This window comes from Panthera uncia, chromosome A2 (assembly GCF_023721935.1).
Source record: "Panthera uncia isolate 11264 chromosome A2, Puncia_PCG_1.0, whole genome shotgun sequence".
Taxonomy (NCBI): Eukaryota; Metazoa; Chordata; class Mammalia; order Carnivora; family Felidae; genus Panthera; species Panthera uncia.
The window spans coordinates 45,181,539-45,205,534 of record NC_064816.1 but is presented as its reverse complement, the minus strand read 5'-3'; the positions used below and the strand labels follow the sequence as shown (position 1 = coordinate 45,205,534).

At 41.8% G+C, this 23,996-nt stretch overlaps 2 protein-coding genes across 2 annotated transcripts in view; both read right to left on the bottom strand.

Moving 5' to 3' along the window:
• Nucleotides 1–6,165, bottom strand: part of EDEM1 (ER degradation enhancing alpha-mannosidase like protein 1) — a 29,748-nt gene extending 23,583 nt beyond the window's left edge. The window contains exon 1 of the mRNA XM_049640904.1: nt 5,528–6,165. Coding sequence (XP_049496861.1) covers nt 5,528–6,024 — 497 coding nt within the window. The 5' untranslated portion in view covers nt 6,025–6,165. The remainder of the gene's footprint in view (nt 1–5,527) is intronic.
• A 7,678-nt stretch (nt 6,166–13,843) lies between these two features.
• The window catches only part of ARL8B (ADP ribosylation factor like GTPase 8B), a 48,577-nt gene continuing 38,424 nt past the window's right edge, over nt 13,844–23,996 (bottom strand). Inside the window, exons 5-7 of the mRNA XM_049640903.1 lie at nt 22,398–22,465; nt 21,734–21,804; nt 13,844–15,960 (exon numbers count right to left, since the gene is read on the bottom strand). Coding sequence (XP_049496860.1) covers nt 15,911–15,960; nt 21,734–21,804; nt 22,398–22,465 — 189 coding nt within the window. The 3' untranslated portion in view covers nt 13,844–15,910. The remainder of the gene's footprint in view (nt 15,961–21,733; nt 21,805–22,397; nt 22,466–23,996) is intronic.

The window sequence follows — 23,996 nt, the reverse complement described above, 5'->3', positions numbered from 1 at the left end:
ATGGTTTGTGGGTTCAAGCCCCACATCAGGCTCTATGCTGACAGCTCGAAACCTGAAGCCTACTTCAGATTCTGTGTCTCCCTTGCTCTCTGCCCCTCGCCCGCACTCACTCACTCTAGCACTCAATCAAAAAATGAACATTAAAAAAATTTTTTAATAAAAATTTTAAAAAGGTTACATTTATTAAAGACCAAAGTGAAAAGCCCGAGTTTCATCTTCGACAAGAGATTCACCGAAACTCAGACATCTTGCAGCACATCCCAGGCCACCGTAGCTACTCCCTCAGTCACACCTACGGGACCTGGTCTCACTTCCCCTGTCCTGGATGGCTTGCTACGCTCTCTGAAAATATACCCTCCAGTGTGCCCTGGTCGGGGTCAGTGGCCTTACATGAAGCCGGCACACACAGCTTCCACACTTCACATCTGATCTCACGTGAGCTTTCCACTTGCTTTGTTATATGCTGTTACCCCACTAAATCTAGGACAAAGAATTTAGAGCTAACTTTTAGATACACTTTTGAAAACAAGCCATACAGAACGGGCTATCTAGGAACCAGGGTTATCTTGCCCCTTACAAGCCACGAGGCCAGCACACCACATGGCTGAAAAACTGCACCTGCTTCTTCTGTTTGTAGATTCTTTCTAAATATGTTCATATAATTCCAAAAGGTCCTCTAAAGACGAGAGCCGTGGGGTAAAAATAAGCACTTCAAGGGCAGTGCCAGCAAGAAAACATACAGGAAATGTCGAAAGTTGGAGGAGAAGGTCAAAGTAGACAGGAAGATCCTTGTGCTTAATTCTGCCAATTCAAGAACATCCTGTTGGGTTTAAATATTTAACTGCATTGCTCTACTGCTCAGAAACAAAGAGTGGGTTCCAACACCCACCTCATTAGAAAATAGTTCCTTCACCACTTAGCATCCAAACTACGTGTGTGAAACACACCCTCTCCTGAGCTATACCCTCATCTGGGGCCAACACCACTCTTTCCACCTACACAGGTCAGTGGAAGGTGTTACTAACTTCGATCACTGCACTCCTTCATGTGTTTTGTAGCACTTTTCCTTTTAGGCTAATAACTAAAATGGACCCAATTTCAACCTACTTCTCAATACAGTGCCCAAGCAATCACTAACAATTAACAGTTATAAGAAATGCCACAGTAAAAGAAAATAAATATTTGGAATAACGGAGTTGGTTCCTTCTCTCCACTCAGACAAATCCCCCTAAAGGATTTGACTGAAAAATCTAAGGTGTTCATTAAAACACTTTTAATTATTTTCTACCGAGTAATCGCTATACAGTCTTTAAAATATGCCAAAATAGAAAAGGAAGAGGAGTGAGAAGGGAAATGTAGACTCCATAGAACGCTCTTGGCCTAGCAGCACCATATTACTGTGATTCCACTTATGCCAGCCCAGTATGTAAGACAGTGATCTTGCTCTTTGTAGGTATTCTTGACCAATGGCCAGCCTGACTTCATATCTGCTAAGTGTCTCAAGCCAAGAACTCAATCTTCTAGTACAAGACTAGGCTCACATGTACACATCTTTCCACATAACCAGCTGGCTGAACCATGATGACCCAGAATTAAACTCTCCACTTAATTTAATACCATGTGTGACTGTTCATGACGTTTGCCCCACTGTGAACTTTTTTTAATATTTATTTATTTTAGAGAGACAGAGAGAGACAGAGTGTGAGTGGGAGAGTAGCAAGGAGACTGAGACAGAATCTGATGCAGGCTCCAGGCTCTGAGCTGTCAGCACAGAGCCCGATACAGGGCTTGAATCCATGAACCATGAGAGCATGACCTGAGCCAAAGTCAGACGCTTAACTGACTGAGCCACCCAGGCGATCCCACCCTACTGTGAATTCTTAAGGTTCTTATCACCCCAAAACAGAGATAGAGGAGAAAACTACACCTCTGACAGAAAATTTCTGATGATGTAACTGACAAAATCAAACATGTTTAAAAAAAAAAAATTCCCACATACACTTAACCTGTACCAGCTGTTCAGAAATATAGCTGGTGCTGGGTAGACACAGAGGTAATACAAGAAACAGTCTCTGTGTCAAGGGATTGATAATCTGGGAAGACAAGACAAAGGGAAAGGAAGGTGAATACATAATTCTCAAGTGATGTTAAAATGTGGAACAGCAGCTTAAAGAAAAGGAACTGAAAGGAGAACCGAGTAAATCAAAGAAAATTGTCTTCAAAGTTCAATGGCGTAACTAGAAAAAGTCTTAGGCCCGAGTTGTGTAGTGGGACAGGATTCTAGAAAGAAAAGAAGAATGCAGAGGAGGCCATCTTAAGCTTGGCTGCTGAGGAATGGGTTGGTTTGGGGGCCAATACTGGTTGGGGTGATTCAAAGGCGATTTGCTTTTTTACTTGAACGGCAACTTGGCTGGGGAGGACACAAAGAAGGGTCACGTGCCCAAGGCCAGAACTATCGTTATTATTCACAAGGTTACAAAAAATAGAACATTCAAATTCACTTGAGGAAACTTCTGAATTTGGATCCTCCAACCCAAATTGGGGATATGAGAGTGACTGACTTTGCATAGTCATCTGTAGCTGAACAGAAAGATTTTCTATTTTAAAGCGTTCGGGTTTCATTTACTTCATGTTAAACCCTCACCCTATTTATAGTTAAACATGACGGGCAAGATATGCCTCAGGTAAATGTGACTAGAAAGAAAAGATACACACATTGAGCACCCATATTTTGTTTCCGTACTTTTTGCATAACAATTTAATGGCTTTGTCACTCCATATTTTAAATGTATCATTAGAATACGCTTGAAAACAATTATTAGAATACATTTGATTTTTTTAAATCTGAAAAATTTTTATTGCAGGTTATTTACTTGGGGGATATAAACTATCCTATTGTTTCAGAGCCAGAATGCCAAAACTCTGGTTCTAAACTTTCTTCGAAAATACTAGTCTGGGGGTGCCTGGCTGGCTCAGTAGGTACAGCATGTGACCCTTGATCTCAAGGTTGTGAGTCTGCAACCCATGATGGGTGCAGAGGTTACTTAAAAAAAAAAAAAAAAAAAATCTCAGAGTGCCTGGGTGGCTCAGCTGGTTGAGCGTCCAACTCTTGATTTCGGCTCAGTTCATGATATCAGGGTTCATGGGTTTGAGCCCCATATTGGGCTCTGCACTGACAGCATGGAGCCTACTTGGGATTCCCTCACTCCCTCCCTCCTTGCCCCTCCCCTGCTCACGCTCTCCCTCTCTCTCAAAAATAAATAAATAAGCTATAAAAAGCATAGAATAAAATCTTTTTTAAAAAAATATATGATTTAAAAAAGAAGAAAAGAAAATACTAGTCTGAAAGGAGTTAAGTTAAAGAAAGGGGAGTAAAAAAATTAACCTTTCCACTCCTTGGAAGCAGCCAATGTGAGGTTCTACTCAAGATCACCATAACACCAGAATTCTTTCATCTCCTCAAAGACATCAAAGGTTTATCAACCAAAAGGTTTACTAACCTCTGGGCATGACCCTTCCCAAATGCCACCCCCTCGACATTTCAAACTCTATCTTTCCAACAGCAGTATAACTGTCTCAAAGCAATCTGACCTCAGTTTACCCACACTGCCACTACACAATCAAACCAAGACACTCATCAGCAGACTTAGTCTGAAACAAAGGCCTACGCCACCCGGAACTACCACAGGGCCCAGTAGGGTAATCAACCGACACGTCAGGTTGCTGGAGAGGGGCTCCAACTCCCCAAAGGGTTCCTAAGGTTAAGAAAAGCATCCAAATGTCATCAGCTAACTCTCCAGACCACCATATTCCCAACTGAAAGTGTGATCACAAGCACTCATTAAACCGTTTCCTTAGGTCCTTGCCATAAAAGAAAATCTGAGGAAAAAGTCTTCGAGAGAGAATAAGGGCACTTACTGAAAGCATTCTCTCCCTTCCTGTAATACCATGAGCATTAGCGAGAAAATACAATCAAGATCCAAAATATGTACACACACTTTGATTTCAACTATGTAAAAAATGTGTAGGCATATGAGCAGGAGCTGGCAAGGAAAAATAAATTAAATGTCTGGTGGGGTTTTAGGCTTTTTCATTTTTTCAAATTTTAATGTTTTTTTTCCTCCAACAATAAAAAATGAAATTAACAGAAAATACACAGGCATAAAGCCTGGTACAGTTAAACACCAACAAACGACTCATTACTTTCCAAACATCTGGAAAGGCTCAGCAATTTTTTTTCAAAACTTAAGAAAAATTTTTCCCCCCAAAAAAATTAAGATAGAAGATATTTATATGCATAAAGCCTGATCTAGTGAAGCAAGAAAAATAACTCATCAGTTTCCTGCAATTTTAGAAAGGCACAGTCCCTTGAAAGTAGCCTGGAATGTGCCCTTACATCACTGAAACTCATGCTCCTCAAACTGTCATTTAAAATATGACTTTGGAGACAACAAACCATTTTTTAAAACCCTTCAAATCCCTTTAGTATACGGGCTTCCTTTTCAGAACTTAAGGATCGGACTCGTTTTCCCCAGGTGAAGGAAAGTACATCCCCCAGAAGTACAAAGCCACCCCCAGGATGTGGGGCCAGGACACTGAGCAGCTCCTCTGGTCCACCCTCACCACACAGAGGAAGGTAGTCACCAATGTGGTCTAACAGGGTCAGTGACAAAGCACACCCATTCCCTCCAGGTGGAAGGTCCTCAGCTGAGTGTGCTGTCCTCTTGGACTCTGATGTCAACAGCAGTGACCCTGGAAGCTTGGCCTCCACAGACAAGGCTGGTGGAAAGGAACACTGGCTGAACTTCCGTGACAACCTTGCCACCAGAGGGGAGGAATTTATGGGACAGATAAAGGTGGCAGTCAATTCTGCGGCCAGGGAATCACAGCCTGCGTATCAGGACCCCAAATCTCAGCTAGATAGCCTCTCTGCCTCCCTCCCTCTCCCTTTCATGTAAGTATCCTCAGCCTAAGAAGCAGCCCCTGTACATGAAGGAGAAAGGTTGTAACCCCGCTCTGCCTCGCACTCATTACCTGGCTTTAGACAAGTCCTTTCCCAGAATCAACTCTCGAATTTTTATACAGAAAAGCCAGGGATGCGAGCAGGTGCGGGGAAATAAGGGCTTGTTTCGAAACTGCGTTTTTACAAGGGATTTCATTTTGATTATATATTCATCTGGAGAAGGAGTTGGAGATGAGAGTCAAAAGCCCCCGAAGCTACCCCTTGGTACTGCCACTGTCCCTTCCGGTCTCTGAGCCTCAATTTCCCCATCTGTAAAAGAGACTGAGCTGGACAGCTGTGCTGTAACTGACATTCCGGGAGAATCGAGGAAGAAGACAGCCACGGACCCATCCACACCCCCACCAAGCCCAGGGGGACCTCCAGGGGGGTCGGGCCAAGGCCCCAGGTGGGCGGGTGTGGCCCGCTGGACCCTAAACGCTATGGCATCCCTTGGGGAACCCGGAGGACGCAAGGAAGCGCGTGGTGCGCGCGGCCCCGGGCGTCGGGCCAGCGCCGGCTACTCACGGGTCCCCGCGGTCCGGCCCTCGGCCGCGGCAGTGGATGGGGTTGAGCTCGTCCTGGGGAAAGGCGTGCGCCATGTAGTTGTCGTAGCCGAAGACGAACATGCCCCGCGCCAGGTCGCGCATCTGGGCGCGCAGCTGGGGCGGGAAGGCGCCGCTGTAGCGCTTCTCGTACTCGTCCGGGCCGCGGCCCCGGCCACCCAGCACGTAGCCCCAGTGGGCCGGGCCGCACATGCCTGGCCCGGGCCGCCGCGGAGCCCGCCGCCGCCCCGCCGCCGCCCCGGGGACCGGCGGCTGCAGCCACGACGGCCCCGACGGGCCCGCGGACCCTAAGGCAGGAGAGACGGGGCCGTCGGGGGCCCTCAGGCGCTGGAAGCCGAAGCTGAGCGGAAAACGCTGGTAGAAGCCCATGCTGGGCCCCAGCCCGAAAACGAGCCACAGCACTCCATGGAGGCCAAGCCGGAGGAGCACCAGCCCCAGGACGAGCGCTCGCCATTGCATGGTCGCGCGGGCGCCGCGGGCATTATTTTAAAGCGCGGGGGGCCTCCCCCGCGGACCACCGCACCCCGCACCCGCCCGTAGCCCCGCTCACTTCCCCTTTAAGGAACTCCCCCGTGACGCACCAGGAACCGGCCCATTGTCCCCCACCCCCAGTCCCTCGGGCCGGCCGGCCGGGCCCCGCGTTCGCCCGCCCAGTCGCCCGGGATTGGCCCGGCCCGGCCCGGCCTCGTGGGGCGCGGCCGGGGACTCCCTCCCGCGCCATAGGCCGGCCCAGACTTCCGCAGCGCCGTGAGGCCCCGCCCCATCTTCCTGCCCCGCCCTCTGGGCCCCGCCCCTGCCTCCGCCCCGCCCCCTGGGCGGTCGGAGCCCAGAAGGGCTGGCGTGGCGAGTAGGGGCCGCTCGGGCTACTGGCGAGGAAACTTCCAGCCAATGGGAGAGCGGCACGGCTGCACCAGCCGGACGCCGGACGGAGACGGGGCTCCCCGACCGCCCGGCTTAGGGTAGTGTGTGTCTCCCGCCTAGCTGGGCCTGGAGAAAGCCACTCCAGCTGTAGGTTTGGGATGGTGCCAGTCAAATGACCGAAGGAAGAGGAGGGAAAGGGACAGTTCCTTTCAAAAGGAGCTACTTTTGCATCTCAAGGGCAGGGTTTTTTAACTTGACCATCTGTTTACAGCGGGGGTAGGATACTACCTTGTAGCTAGAGACTGCACTAAACGGTATCCTCAATTCTATTTTTATCAGAACACCCTAATTTGTAAGAATTGCTGTGATTGTGAAACACATATTCCCAGATCCCGTCCTAGACATAGCAAACGTCAGTGGAGGGTCTTGGGAATGTGTGTGTAACAAGTGCTCGTGTGCTGTTCTTAGCATCTGGCAATTTCAAGAAATACTGAATTAGATTATATTGCCTTTGTCTAGGAAATAGGATCTTTAAAAAAAGAAGTGAAGAATCAAGGCCGCCACTACCACCAAATTATTTTTGCCAAATCTATTTAACCACGTCCCCTCCCGCTCCTTCTATTCCCACCATCTCTCCTGTGCACCACAGTAGTGACCTAACCTTTGGGGTGTAGGATAGATTCCTGGTCAAATCACTTTACACATTCTATATCTACTTCCTATAATTAAGAGGGTTGCAAATGTCAGCTCTGAAAGGCTATGGCTTTCAGGTAAAGATTCAATAGTTGAGGGGTTTTGTTTTCTTTTGTTTGCTACATTTGTAGGTACCGGTTAAGGTTTTCCCTCAAATTTAGACCATGTGCTTGTTACACCAAAGTTTCTGAAAAGCTTAGGAAACAAAGCCTAATGAATGGCCCACGTCAGAGACTGGCTGAGCCACCAAGGGAGTGACTAAGAGAATGATAAAGTTGTCATGTGGCTCAGTCATCACATTCTCAGAGTCAGGGGACTTTTTGCAACACAGAGATGTGATGGGGACTGAGAAGGACCACAAAGAAACATTTCATTACAACACACAAGGTAACTGGCACCTGAGATGGCCCTCTTTGTTGGCTGAGCCTTATTCCTCCAGAAGTCCTGAGAGCTAAGCCTGCCCAGGCACTAAAGAGTTATAAAGATAGCTTGAGCCATGGTCTTTTGCCTACGAAGATTCTGCTTTTACTCCTCTGTGAAAGGCAGCTGGGAACCCTGCCAGAAGTCCAATCTTAGGGTTTGACCCTGAACTTTCAGGTCTGCCTTCCCAGAACTTGCAAACTGAATGTGAATATTAAGGTATGTGTTATAGGTTTCCTTCTTAAGCTATCTCATTATAAGCAAATTTTAAAGGTTTTAAATTTGATCTTGCACCATGGTCAAGTGTAGACCACATTAATGACAGCTCTTGTCCTCACATTTGGAAATAAGCTCTAGTTAAAAACAAAAACAAATTTCTCTTCATAACCAGAGAAAACCATCCAACTTCTAAAAGATGTTTTTGATGGTAAAACAGACAATAGCTGCCAGTCATATATGTCTTATAGTTTTCAGAATCCTTTCCTATATTCTCCCTTAATCTTCACAGAAAGCGTTGTTAGGCCCATTCCACAAGCCAAAAGGGAAGAAATCAGGTCGGAAGGCTCAAGTTCTCTGAGCTACTTACTGTAGGCAGAAAACAAGCTACTGCCCAGGTCTCCCTCCTGAACTTTAGTGAAATTTAACCCAAACTAGCTGGCCCTCAAAGCAAATGAAGACTGGTTTTTCTACTCTTCCCAAGATACCACAGAGGCAACAATGTTAACATTAGCTTCCTGCAAGGCACAGTCCAAGATTTAGGGGCCAGATTCGGAAACTGTTTCATCTCGAATTAAACGGAACCAAAAGAGAACAGAAGATCTTGTGCTAGCCTTTCAGATTAGCCTAGGATTCCCCTCAAGGTAAATGTGGCTGATAAGATTGGGACAACATCCCTATCTAATCAGAAAACCTCCATCTTAAAAAGCAACTCTTCAAGAAACTGTTTTCTGCACAATCTTACAAAAGCATTAGGGGGCTGATTAAAAAAATGAAACGTACTATGGTAAAAATGCCTTTACTCTGGGGGACGTAAAAGAGGTGATAGCTAAGAACCCAGACCCAAGTCTGATTGCCAGATGTCCAAATCGTAGCTCTGGCTTCTGAGTGACCTTGGAAAGTTACTTAACTTTTCTGGAGCTGGTTTTCTCATCTGTAAAATGAGGGTAATAAGAACCAGTACTCGAGGTACCTGAGTGGCTCAGTCGGTTAAGTGTCTGACTTTAGCTCAGGTCACGATCCCACGGTTCCTGAGTTTGAGCCCTGCATTGGGCTCTGTGCTGACAGCTCAGAGCCTGGAGCCTGCTTACGATCCTAAGTCTCCCCCTCTCTCTCTGCCCCTCCTCCACTCCCACCCTGGCTCCCCCCCCCCCCCCCCCCCCGAAATAAACATTAAAAAAAAAAAGGAACCAGTACTCAAGGGCATCTGGGTGGCTCAGCCAGTTAAGGGTCCAACTCAATCTCAGCTCAGGGGTGGATCTCAGGGTCATGATTTCAAGCCCCACATTGGGTACCAAACTGGGCCTGAAGCCTACTTACAAAAAAAAAAAAAACAAAAAACAAAAAAAAAAGAAAAGAAAACACATGAGCATATGGCAGTTGTGAGAATTCAATTGCATATGGCAGTTGTGAGAATTCAATTACTGAATGTATATAATGTACCTACAACAGTACTTTTAGTAAGCCCTATTTTTACTACTCTGAACTGACCAGCATCTAGTAAAAGCACCTAGTATTTTTGAACCTGAGGTCTGTTGGATGAATAAGCCCCTCCTATTTTCAAAGCACTGTTTTAGGAGAAAAATATATCTAAGGAAACCTAATGTAAGCTAGGACAGGACTAAAACTCACCACAGTCCAAGAACGCCTGAAAGACATTTGAATCCTCACATCTAATTCGAGTTCTATTTAACTCAACCTGTTCTAGCTTCTATACTCACGGTCAAATCTCTGTGATGTGGAGTTACATCCCACAAGGTGATACAAATTCAATCTCCTCTTAACTCTGATAGTTGAAGGAGATGACCTAGAAGGTGTATGTTGGTGCTTTTAAAGATATCCTGCATTGTAAATAAATAGGCAGATATTCCAGTTTTCAGAATCAATCTTGTGAGTCTGAGTCAATCAGTGCACTAGGTTCCTAAAACTGTGAAGCTAGAAAATAGGTCTGGCCCCATAACAACCTCAAAAGGTACAAGGATACTCCCAGAGATTCCTATGTTAAATATCAGGGTTAAAATAGTCTATTAAAAGGAGGATTTTTCTACTCTAAGAAATTATAAATGATTTAGTGCCCAAAACAGTAATATAAAAAAGAAACAAGTGATGTAATTATAACTTTTAAAACTCAGCATTGCTTCTTTCTGAAGCAGTATCTACTTGCTTTGTAAAAGGTGGAGTAGGGGTAGGGGGAGACTTAAGCAAAAACAGGGAGATTACCTATTATCCCATCAACTTGGTGATCCAACTCCAGAATTAAGGTAATATTGTTTCCTCAGCTGGGTAAGAAAAGCTAAATTTCTCATATTCAAAACTGTATAGTATATAATTATCGTTCCCACCTATTTAATGGGCAGAAATCCAGAAGTTTGTCAACACACTCTGCTGACTGACAAGACTCGGGGGACAGGAACTAGAACTAAAAAGTGGCCCATCCCCTGTAAAGGGCAGATTGACAACTCCTGGCATAAAGACAAATGCATTTACCCTCTGACCCAGTCATGGTTATGTGAATTACTGCAAACGTCCACGATTCACTGCAGTACTGGTTACATAAGCAAAATGTTATAAACAGCCCAAATGTCTATCAACAGGGGACCATTAGGTAAACTGGAATCTGTAACAGTGAAAACCACATACACAATGAAATGGGAACCATGGTGCTGTGAAGGAGAATTGGGACCTCTCTCTATATTGATACAGAAAGATCGCCAGGAAAGTGTAAGTGGAAAAAAGCCATGTTCAAATCAGTATGCCACCTTCAATGTAAGAAAGGGATTTAAATAAATAATAAAAAAAAGCATACATATTTCTACTTGCTTTTATTTTGTATAAGGAAAACACTAGGAAAATAAATATGAAAGTGATATAAGGGGCACCTGGGTGGCTCAGTCGGTTAAGTGTCTGACTTCGGCTTGAGTCATGATCTCGCAGTTTGTGGGTTCGAGCCCTGCCTTGGGCTCTGTGCTGACAGCTCGGAGCCTTGAGCCTGCTTCAGATTCTGTGTCTCCGTCTCTCTTCCCCTTACCTGTTCGCACTCTGTCTCTATCTCAAAATAAACAAACATAAAAAAAAAATTTTTTTTAAAGAAAGTGATTTAAGGATTACCTGTAAGTCTAGAGTGGTGGTCGAAGGGTAGTTGGTTACACAGTCATGGATGGAACCAAAAGTTCATCTTTTTTTTAGGTATTTTCAATTGTTAAGTCATGTAACTCACCTATTAAAAATCATTTAAGAAAATTATAAAGCGGACCTAGGAAGTGGTAAGCTTCCTTTCCGCACCTGTTCTAACTACTAAATCACTAAATCCAATGCAGTGATTATCCATCAAGAACTAATGTTCACCATCCATGTGCCATGCCCCACACTTTAGGTAACTGATGTTTACAGAGAAAGTGGAAATCATAAAAATTCTTAACCTTCTTTTAAGAGTGAGGAGAGCTTGTGCTTTCCATCAGTTAGTGGTATGATAAATGTGAACAATTTCTTTTTCCTTACAAAATGATACAAATAGAAAAAGGAGTTACCTAATTCATATACTGGGCAGCAGCAGATACAAATGATGCACTTTTAATATGTAGAAAGAAGACACACATTGTGTGATATAGATTGTACAAAACTGAGGGTAGGCCAAAGCTGTAGATTATCTAAAAGCTGGTTGAAGGAGACACCATAACAGGCAATCTATTAATGTTCCACCTCCTATATACGCTCACTTTGTTGTTTTTTTTCCCCTCTCACTGCTTTGAAAAGAAGCATTTTCTTAACTGTTCCAGTTTTCCCCAAGCTCCAAATAAATTCTAGCAGAACCCAGCAACACAGCAGTTATAAAGTGTTAAACATTAGCTCTAAAAGTTTGCCCCCGAGTTGGTAGTAGATATGTATTTTTCCACACTGTATACCAGAATAAACATTTTTTTGCAGTCTGGGAGAAAAGCTTTAAAATTTTTAAATGGCTTTCAAAATATAAGCCCCTATGTTTTACAGCATTTCCTTCAAACAAAATCTAAGTTACTGTATCATTCTACAAAATGTCTGTGATCTCTAGCCCTTAAATGTGTTAAAGTGATAAAATGTAAATATTTGTGCTTTTGGATTATTTGCAAGCTGAATAACATGCAAAGTTAACATATTCACTAGGACGAATGGGCCTTTTCATCTTTCTTCTCTGTTTTACCACCATCCACTTCTCTTGGCTGTAGAACCATAGTCTGTTAGGAGAAATTATATTAGAAATCTTCCACATTTCATTTTATAGATGGGAAAACTACAGAGCCAGAAGGGATTCAGCAACTCATCACACAATCAGTTAATAAAAACAAAAGAACCCATATTCTCAAATGCCAATCCAGCACTCGTGACAGAGTCAAACTGTATTAGCATTTTCAACTGACAAATTATTTCCCTGCCTCATCCCTTGACCTGCAAGCCCCCATAAAATGAAGTTAAAGTAGATTTCCCACTCTGATTCCTGCTAGGAAATCTGCCATCACCTAAGTTACCAGCTGCCTTGCATACCAGCTGCCTTGCGGTTTTAAAACAGAATTACCTTACTGAAGAAAGAGCTTGTTAATGAAATGAAATAATGAATGACTACTGCCGTTGCTTAGATTAAAGAACTTCCCATTGCCATCTATCATGTCAATGACTTGCTTCTGTTTCCCTAAGAACATTCAAGAGGGAGCAATTACAAAAGCGCCCATTTTTATTAATAGCTGAGTTTTAAACAGAAATTGTGTGGAGGCTATTTACTAATCAACAGGAAACACCTGCAGTGGCCCCCACATTTGTAGATGTGCAAGCTGAAGGGAAGTTGGTAAGGCTAGTGTTTGCTTTACAGTCTTCCTTTTCAAGTATGTTCACAGGCATGCACGTTGTTGAGGGCACATTTAAAGTTTTTTAAGAGAAAAAAACATCTTGAATACTAAACATGCTGGTTTCCCCACAATGGAATTTTTAAAGTATTTGGCCAATTGGATGTTACATTATAATGCTGACTATGGTAAATTCAGACTTCCACTCCAGTTTTCAATCTGCCAGACCCTGAGAGGTTGGAATTACCAAATCAACAGGATTTCAGTGTAACTGGATCTTGTATGGATAGAATTACACAAGGCAATTAATTCCTCAGTCAAAACAATGAATACTAAAGTAGCCACAGCCCAATACATCCAATTTACTTGACGGAATCAAAGGGACAGATTTTTATAAGTCTCAATTTTTGAAAGCAGGTATCAACTTGAAAATCAAGGATACAGGAAGCTAAACTTATATCCTCCCTGCACCCCTACCCACTGGCCCCAGGGACACACACACTCCTTCAAAAATCACTTTGGTAGGAGGGTGGTGAGAAGAGGGCAGGTGAACAGCCTAACTCAATCTCTCCACCAATCCCCTACAAAAACTGAATCTGGATATCCTCGAAATTTCTGTCCTAGAAATGCTGAATCACACCCAATTGGCCAACATGGTTTGACTATCCAGAACAACAGTATGGATATAGGAGGAAAAGCCAGGCTGAACTTTTCTTGAGTAAAACTACATAAAAAATCCCATCTTTGCAGTAGCTTTGAGGAGATAAATGTTCACTTTTATAGTGCAAAAGATAACACACAGGAAAGGAGACCAAATGGCTTTACTTTAAACATGTGCCTTTGTGGGAAAACCATAACGTTTGATATTTAAAATTTTTTCATTCTGGAACTCTAGTCAGTAAGTAGGCATGCCTTGCAACTTCAATTTATTAATAAAGTTTCATTATGATTTTTAAAAAGAATAGATCATAAAATGCTTAACTAGCTCTTGCCACTTGTGAAAGTCTTAAATTTGGTGTATCATGACAGTTTACAGCTAACAGCATCTCCTCCACCCTGCCTCCCCCCGCCAAATCCTAGTATCAATTCTGTGGATATTGTAAAAGTTTATTTCTATGTTAACTAGCCCACAGACCCAGTTCTTTGAGAAATGAGCTGATTTCTTTCCAGCACATTGTCTGTGGACCCTGCTCACGATAACTTTCTTTCTGTCCCCTTCCAAAAACGTCAGCACCTTCCATCAGGATGCACATTTTCAGTTAAAATGGTCAATACAACCCTCAAAATGCAAGTTTATTGAATAAAGCTGAGAAGAGCAGTAAACAGACAAAAAAATGCATCACCTAAATTAAAAAATTCACGTATTTACAAAGTTCAGTAACTGTTAAGTTTTCACATGCAGAAGTTAATGCACAGGAAAATGTTGGTAGTAGAGTTTGGATGTCTTGAAATGCTGAAAGCAATGAACAGACACACAAACACATTTAAGGTTTAGCTATAGGTCAAATAACAAACCTATGCGATCCCCACAGAGTCACACTTTCTAGTTCCAATTCCTCCTTTTAGGCACAAGCAAATTGCCACATTCTCTGTAATGGTTCACAGTGACCATTAATGGTGTTGAGCTACAGTAGCAAGTTTAAATTTCCCTTCATTTACAGAACCATCCATCCCATCAGGGAAGTATGCAACATGCTTCAAAGAATAGGAACAGAATTTTAAAAGCTGAGATTCTACTCATAAAAATGCGAATGGAGGAAAACAAGGACTATCTGTGCAACACAGTGCAGTATTTTGTACAGAATATTGTTAAGGCCATGGCAGTCTATAAATTAAAACTGGTATTCATTAAAAGAACTCACTGTTGACTGCACTTCTGAGTGCTCAACATGTCTGGAAATGCACTGTCTACATGAGTGCTGCTTAACAAAAGAAACAAAATCACACACAGTGTGAGGCAACACATAAGCAGGTGTACCATAGAGTTTTATCTACTACAGTGGTTTATGTGAATAACAATTTACAAGTGAACCAGTAGTAATATGTCCCTTTGTGTATATGGACATCACTAAACTACGAAACATGTTCGTTTTAAGTTTGTATACATCTCCGTATCATAGAAGCAAACAATCCACAGCATCAGCTCCTCAGTTCCCCGGGTGATTATTAAACAACCTGTAGACGTTGCGCATGATTACATTAGATAGAGCAGGCAGGTCTAGAGTTGTCACAATAATCGAGATGTCTAATGGCACCAGACAAAAGAGTGCCAAACCTTACATCAATAAGAGAGAAAAATAAGAATTTTTATTTCTAAGTATCTATTGTGCTGAAAGTCTATGACTGGATATAAAAAGTCGAGAGTTAGAGTGTCATGCAGCAGCACTGATTTAATGACTGGAGAAAGAAAGAACAAACAGGTGTTTGAACAAAGTCTGACATTCTTAGCACATTTTATTATATTGGCTGGAATGCTCTAAATTCATGAAAGCTTTTGAGAAAATCCTCAATTCCCAACCCTTTAAAAAAGTGTGTTGAACCCAGAAAAAAAAAAAAAAAAAAAGAAGAAGAAAAAATAGAGAAGTAATGATCTGGACAGATACACAACAGCATGCCTCAGTTCCTCCCATATTCCCAACTGCTATCTGGTGATGAAGAGTTCTCAGAAAGCAGAATGTTTTTTAAACTCATATACGATCTCACCAGTGTAAAAAACCAATTAACAACACTGATCTGGTGCCTTCGCTCACTCTTTGCAGACCATTTTTTAAATTCCTAAGGTGTAATTATACATTTCACATGCATTTGTGAGACAGGTAAACATTATGTTTTTATCCCACATGAGTCAGGCTAAAGGTTTTCTAAATACTGTGTGTGGCACTAGAAACTTCATGCTGTATCAAGTCAGTATCAGTATTAAGCTAATGGACTCTATAACGAAATATCATAGACATTTACTGAAAACCAATATAAAAATCTGGCCCAGAAAGACCAGAACATATATATGCAATTGTCTTGATTTAAGATGGTCACATGTGTTTGGGGTTTTTTGTTTTTTGTTTTTTGTTTTTTGTTTTTTTTAAAAAAAGCTCTACACACTGTTTAAGACAAGTATGTATAAGAAGCTTTTTTTGTGTGTGCTGACTTTATCATGACAACTCTAGCTGATTCTTTATGAAGGATTAGGGATACACATCTTCAGCAGTGCACATGAGAAATAAACTCTGAAAAAGGCAATTTCTTGGGTTTAGGAAGGACCGTATTCTGGGAAGTACTTCAGAGGAACGGACAATAATTCTAGGATTATAGCCAGGAAGGACTGGATGACTTCAGGAGATGCTTCAGCTTCTTCTAGACTTTGAATGTTGAATAAGCCACTGAAGTGTGATATCTAAAGATGGAGGGAAAAAAATTGAAGGCATTAAGATATCAAAGTTAAGAAACTACTAAACATGAGAGATAATATTTAAAATGCAGCTAATTCAAAATACATGCTGGCCCTGCCCTCTTCTGCTTTTCTGCATCTATACTACTATTCTCCATTACCAAAACGTCAAGAGGGCAGTCTAAGGAATTATGAGAGACTCATGAGGTCTGTGTGCTCAGGACAGCTTGTGCCATCTTTTTATTCACTCAAAAATTTACTAACTGCCTTAAGACAAGGTACTATTACATGAAGTGCCAGGAATGCAAAGATATGGGAGAAACCCTCTTTGCCCTCAGGGAGTTTTTAGTGTCAAAGCTGGAAAACAGAGAAGAAATCATTTGGGGTTGGGAGGAGGGTTGCCCGGCAGAATTCCAGGCAAAGGAAACAACAAAAGCAAAAGAATAAACAAAGACATGAACACTGTGGAGATCTGGATGGGTTATATTTGATAAGATGTGGATGAAGCACAGGGATGGGGGAAGGGGCTGCCACTCGTTGCTAAGGCTACAGCAGGGGTTCTCACTTCACCTTCTAGACATTTTGGACTGGGTAATTCTATGCTGGGATGGGAAGAGGGCCTTTCTTGTGCATGGTAGACCATTTTGCAGTATCCATGACCTCTACCACTAGATGCCATTATCACTCCCCCTCCACACTCATAGTTGTGACAGCCAATAATGTCTCCAGATATTGCCAAATGTCCCCTGGGAGCAAAAATGTCCTCAACAAAGAACCACAGACAAGAGGGAGCCAGATATCCTTGTATCTCACTCTAAGGTGCTGCTAAGTTTGGGTTTTATTCTCAAGTCAACTAGAAGTTATTGCAGAATTTTAAGCAGAGAACATATATTACTTTATTTTAGCATGCTCAACAATGGCAACAGAGAACAACTTGGAAAGCTGCTAACACAGACGCCAAATACCACAGCAGGAATATGAAGTGGAGGAAGGCCTGAAGCAAACAAGTGCTATAGGGATAGAAGAAGGAAATGCAGAATTGACTAACATACAGAATAGAACAGACTGCCTATATGTAGTGGGTGAGAAAGAACATTCTGACTTCAGTGAGTTGTGTATGTCATGGAGCTGCTGACAAACACAGTGGCTAAAGAAAGAACAGACTTGAGAATTAAAAGATTAAGAATTTAGCTGTAGGGGCGTCCAGGTGGCTCAGTCGGTTAAGCGTCTGACTCTTGATTTTGGCTCAGGTCGTGATCTCATGGTTCATGAGATTGAGCCCCACATCAGGCTCTGCACTGACAGTACAGAGCCTGCTTGGGATTGTCTCTCCCTCTCTCTCTGCCTGTCCCCTCACTTGTGCTCTCTCAAAATAAATGAACATTAAAAAAAAAAAAAAAAAGAATTAAGCTATAAAGCACATCAGGTTTGAGGTGTAAGAAGATAACAGGCATGGAGATGTCCAGCAGGTAGTTTTAGCTCTATGGATCTCAGAAAGGGATGCAGACTGGTAAGCTACCATAATAGAGGTGGCAGGTGAAGCTATAGTAGCTGAAATTAGCTAAGAAAAGCACTTCGAGTGACAAGAGAAAGCAGCTAAGTCAAACACTGAGTCACTGTCATTGAGTTCTTTAAAATGTGTCACCCCTATGTGAGCATCTATCAAAAGGAGCATTCGATTCTCCAAGCCTGAGAGCTGAGTGCAAATTCAGTTTCCCAGCTAATGTGTGTTACAGAAACTGTACTCCACATACATATAAAGAATAGCCTAGAGCTGAGATCTGAACAAACATGATCTGCTCAGAGTTGTGAAAACAATGATTTAACCTGATTGCTGAACCAGACTGTACGCTTTCAAAGGGGGACAGCAGTATGCAGTAAGAGCAAAGCCATGTTCATTAGAACTGAACGGAAAGAAAGGTAAAACTGAAAGTGAAATGCCTAGTTTTAAATATTTAAGATATTCACTTAAAAAAATTAAAACTTGTGGACACTGGACAGAAGTCATATCCTAAAGACAGATGGATCCTTAAGACTAGATAAAAAGGCAGAAAAGAAATAAGATACTCAGAAAAAGAAGTCATCTTCCATAACAAAAAGGGCCACAAACATGAGTCATCTTTGCAAAGATCATGTTCCCAGAAGTAATCTGTTCTATGTGTGGTCTGAGGATACCTTACTCAAGTATTTCATATGCCACATTAGGAAGCTGGAAGGAGAATATACAATCCATGTGCACTGAGATACCTTTGGAACAATTTAGTAAATTCATGAATTTGGTTCTAAAATGTTGTAAAAGCTGAAATTAAGGAGGATGTTCTGACTTGATTATCCAAGAAGTCTAATCTAATTCGCTATTAGCTGCATTTCTTGCTCCAAATTCTGATTTACAAACTGCTTATTTGAATCTAGGTAGAGTGGATCCATGTCCTAGGGCTTGATAATACAAAGTGAAGCAGGAGTTCTACAATCACACACTGGTGTCTCTGGAGCTCTATGACAGACTAGGAAGATCAGCCTCAAATAGCAAAAGTTCTTTCTCATCAGCTCTCCAGCATTTCCTTCCTAAATGAGCTCCCAAGATTTTTTCAAGAAACTATCTGGCTAGTTTGTTAAGGTAATAAAATAAAGGGTTTTTTTTCTCCTTTCAATAACTTCTTTTTCCTATTTTATGAAATACTAGAGAGTATTCAAAGTGGTAAAATGGATTTACAGAATAGCACAATGCCCTAAAAATTACGGTTAGTATAGAACAGTGTTTTTCAGCCTTGCCACTACTGCTGACATTTTAGGCTGGTCGATTCTTAGCCGTGGAGACTGTAGCATGTTTAGAATATCTCTGGTCTCTACCCACTATGTGCCAGCATCACACTCCTCATTATGACAACCAAGTGTCTCTGGACGTTGTCAAACATCTCCTGGGGAAAAAAAATCCTTTGATGAGAACACTGTTGTATAAGTAAATACTCTCATGGCGTCACAACCTAAAATTTAACAAGAATTCCTCCTAACACGGGGGGGGGGATTTTTTTTTAATAAACTATGTAACCCTAAGTGTTTGAAGAGTCTGAAAATTATCTGAATGCTCACAATATAACAAATCACTTATTCTACCCATTTAATAGAGGAGAGTTTGTGTCCATCACCAACTTATTAGGCTCACACTGCTTTTAGGTGCTCTTTAAAGGAAGCTCAGGGAGGCCTGGCTGGCTCAGTCAGTGGAGTATAGGACTCTTGATCCTGGGGTTGTTAAGTTCAAGCCCCATGTTGGGTGCAGAGATTATTTAAAAATAAAATCTTGGGGTGCCTGGGTGGTTTAGTCAGTAAAGCGTCCGACTTCAGCTGGGGCCATGATCTCACGGTTTGTGGGTTCAAGCCCTGCATCCGTGCTCTGTGCTGACAGCTCAAAGCCTGGAGCCTGTTTCGGATTCTTTGTTTCCCTCTCTCTCTGCCCCTCCCCTGCTTGCACTGTCTGTCTCTCTCTCTCAAAAATAAATAAACATTTAAAAATAGTACTAATAAAAATAAAATCTTTATGGGGCACCTAGATGGTTTAGTAGGTTAAGCATCTGATTCTTGATTTCAGCTCAGGTCATGAACGCATGGTTCTCGAGACTCAGCCTAGGGTCAGGCTCTGTGCTGACTGCGCAGACCTGCTTGGGATTCTCTCTCTCCTTCTCTCTCTGCCCCTCTCCCACTCATGTACACATGCTGTCTCTCGGTCTCAAAAAAACTCAAAAAAAAAAAAAAAAAAAAAAGAAAACCCTCAAAATAAAAAGTAAAATAAGATAAAATAAAATAAAAGAGAAAGAAAGCCCAGAATTAGCCAGAAAACTATCAACAATTTGAGCTCATCAGAGCATGTTTGAGAAGGTATGGGGAAAAACTTGATAGACTAGAAATCACTTGGGAAAAAAGTGAACTATGGTAAGAACCAGTACAAAATGAACAAGGCTAAAGGAAAAAAAATCTCAGAATACCTTTTAAACACACTTTTTTGGCACTATTTACAAGTGCCAATACAAGTTTTCGGTGTTGTTTTTTTTTTTTCTTTTTTAATTGGAGGTGTGACTATGGTAAAATGGTCAGAGAGAGATAATGTTTTTGGCTTTGAATATGGAGGAAGGAGCCATGAGCCAAGAAAGCAGGCAGGATCTAAAAGGTGAAAACAAGGCAAGAAAATGGAGTCTCTCCTAGAGTCTCCAGAAAGAGCACAACCTGTCATTTTAGTCCTTGATTTCTAGCTCAGTGAGAACCATGAGAGGATGCTAATTGACAGCAGCAATAGAAAACTAATACCCCCATGTGACATCCACCATATGTCAAATGTTGTAATGCATTGTCACATTCCCTCTCACAAGAGAGTTTTGAAATTGCTGCCATTATCACCATTTTATAGATGAGTGAAAACTGGAGATCAGGGAGGTTAAGAGCTTTGTCCAAGGCCTGTCAGAAAGTAACTTAGGACCAAGTGTTCTGGCCTGAGGCTGCGTGACTCCAAAGCACACGCTGTCCGTAGCCTACTATGCAGCAATGATGGATAGCCTCATTTTTCTGTACTGACCCACACAGTGATCTTTTTCATCAGTGACCACCAAAACTCAGAAAAGTGAAGGTGCCACAAAAATCCCTAGGCTCCTACCCAGCCGCTTCAAGATGCATGCATTGAACTCTCCTTTCATACTTTGGTTGAGCCAGTCATGTCCAGACAAGAACCATGTGACTTAGCGTGAGTAGCTTTTTTCGTGAAGATTATACTTTACCACTGAGTATATTTTATTGCATTGTTAGAGGTCTTTTCACTCAAGCAAGCAACTAACAGGTTGGAATAGTAATTTATCTTGTCAAACTCTTCCAGTCCTCTTTGCTTTTTACCTTTGACTCTTTTTACCCATTCCAATATACTTTTATTACATAATCTCTCATAAATTAGTTAAGAAACTAAAGTCCAACCAGATATACGTATTCTTTAAGGACACTGTACTAGATTGAAGAGAGTCCCTAAAAATTCACACCTACCAGAACTTTAGAATTTATTTGGAAATAGTCTTTGCAGATGTAAGATGAGATCATACTAGATTAAGGTAGGCCCTAATCCAATGATATATGTCTTTATAAGAAAAGAAAATACACACAGAGACACACACAGAGGAGAAGGCTGTGTGAGGCCAGAGACAGAAGCTGGAGTTATGCCATCTCCAAGTCAAAGACTGCAGGCAATCACAAACTAAGAAAAGGCAAGGAAGGATACTCCCCAGCAGCCTTCAGGGCCCTGTGACACCTTGAGTTTGGATGCTCAAGTTGTGGTAATTTGCTATGGCAATTCTAGAAAATTTATACAGACACTTAATAGATAAAGGGTACTTTTGGCTTATATCTCCAATAGAGTACTGACATATTGCAGTAATATACTGGTTCAATAAATGAACAATTGTTTCAGTGCCTATAGACCAAATAATAGACCAATTTTTGTGAAGTCTTATTTCAAAAACATCATTGTTAAAAAGCACAGCTGGATACTAGCTCGACCAAAATTAATACAATAAATTGATATCACATAATGTTTAACTTCATGTCTATTTCACTTCTTTAAATAGCATAGAGCACATTCAGGATGTGTATTTGCTGTCAAAATATATAATGTCTATTATTTTTCCTGAGGCAAAAACAACAGTACTCCAAAAGGGAAGTCAATTAAACAGAAATGGGGAAAATAAACACTAGAAACCATTAAGACACCTTTCCAGTAATACCCATTTCTTCAACAGTCATTTCTTACCTATATTATCCTTTTCTTTGCAAGAAATTGAATAGCAGCAAATTTCTCTATCCTGAATAGCAGACAGGTTCCTATAAGAAGCAGAATTAAGAGAATAAGTCAGTGCCTAAAACAACCATCATACTTATCACCCTTTGTTCCTTTTCCTGGTCTTTTTATACTGAAGAAATTATTTTACCACTACTGAAATTTTAGAAATTCACTTCTCTGGTGGGCCAAATTTACCATGTTCACCTAAAAACATAGCAATAAGCATTACTAAATAACGGCGCCTGGCTGGCTCAGTCAGAAGAGCATGCGACTCTTGATCCTGGGGTTGTGAGTTCGAGCCTCATGTTGGGTGTAGAGATTACTTTAAAATAAAATCCTTAAGGGGCGCCTGGGTAGCTCAGTCAGTTGAGCGCCCCACTCTTGATCTCAGCTCAGGTCATGATTCTAGAGTCATGGGATCGAGCCCCATGACGGGCTCTGTGCTGAGTGTGGAGCCTGCTTAGAATTCTCTCTCTCTATCCTCTCTGCCCCTTCCCCCGTCTCACGTGCTCTCTAAAAATAAAAATTAAAAATTAAATAATAATATAATGATGCTAAACAAAGTAGTGGGCAAAAAAGTGTAAGTGAGAACCAAACTTTTTTAAAAACACCATCATTCTTTCTTAAGACATACATTTTTTCAATTAGCTGTTTTTCGTCCAAGGCATTCGGAAGATCTCTCTTGTTTCCGAGTACTAGTACCTTTAAAAAGGAAAGATATTAACAATAAACTTTTATGTAAGAAAAGGTCACAGAAGCATATGATAGTCATATCTGTGGACATGAAAACTGGAATGGTACCACATGCCATACTATTAAGGCATATTTGTGTTAAGTGGTAGCCTATCTCATTCACTCTGTCATTCAAATTAGCATCCATTTTAACTTCTCCCACACAGATGCCCTTAATCCAACATGTGGCTGCCAAATTCTATTTAAAATATTCTAAGTCTTGGGGCACCTGGCTGGCTCAGTTGGTTAAGCATCCAACTTCAGCTCAGGTTGTGATCTTGCAGTTCGGAGGTTTGAGCCCCACATCGGGCTCTTTGCTGCCAGTGAGGTGTCCCTCTCTCTCTCTGCCCCTCTTCAACTGGTACTCTCACTCTCTCAAAAATAAGAAATAAACATTTAAAATATTTTAAGTCTAGGGGCACCCGGATGGTTCAGTTGGTTAAGCATCCAACTTCAGCTCAGGTCATGATCTCATGGTTCCTGAGTTCAAGCCCCACATCGGGCTCTCTGCTGTCAGCCTGTCAGCACAGAGCTCACTTCAGATCCTCTGTCCCCCTCTCTCTGCTCCTCCCCCACTTGCACTCTCTGAAAAACAAATAATATTTTAAAAAATAAAAATAAAATAAAATATTCTAAGACTAGGGACACTTGGGCAGCTCGGTTGGTTGAGTGTCCTGCTCTTGATTTCAGCTCAAGTTATGATCCCAGGGTCATAGGATCAAGCCCCACAGTGGGCTCCATGCTGAGCATGGAACCTGCTTGAGATTTTCTCTCTCCCCCTACCCCTCTCCCCCACTCACACTGTCTCTCTCTAAAATAAAAAATAAAATATTCTAAGTCTAGGGGCTCCTGAGTGGCTCGGTCAGTTAAGTGTCCAACTCTCGATTTTGGCTCAGGTTATGACCTCACAATCATGAGATTGAGCCCCAAGGCAGCCTACAAGCTAGGTGTAAAGCCTGTTTAAGATTCTCTCTCTCCCTCTCCCCAACTTGTGCTTTCATGCTTTCTCAAAAAAAAAAAAAAAAAAAATCTGAGTCTACGGTATGCATTCTGCTATTTCTAAATAAATGTCTACCAACACAACCAAGAGCGGGGGAACAATTTTTTAGCCATTTTTTTGTTAGCCATTAATCATATAAACACATAAATAGGCTTTTAAAATTCCTGATCCATCCTACAGAATACCACGTATAAATATTCTAAGACAATGGTTAAGTCTGGAGCTCAGGATAAATATAGCAGCTCTAAACTCTAGCAATAAATGCTGTCATCAGGTTGCTAGATGTACTTTGAAAAGAAAGGAAAGCAGAAACAGGCTTCCCAATTACCAATCTATCTTTCTCAGCTATGTCCTTTCTGCCTTAGAGAGAGCGAGAATATGAGTACCTGTAACATACCTGATGATATCCAAACTCTAAAGTCAGTGTTTTCTAAAAACCTGTATCTCAACAAAGTACATGCCAGGTCTACCTTGTCATACCTATTCCTTTCACTTAATACA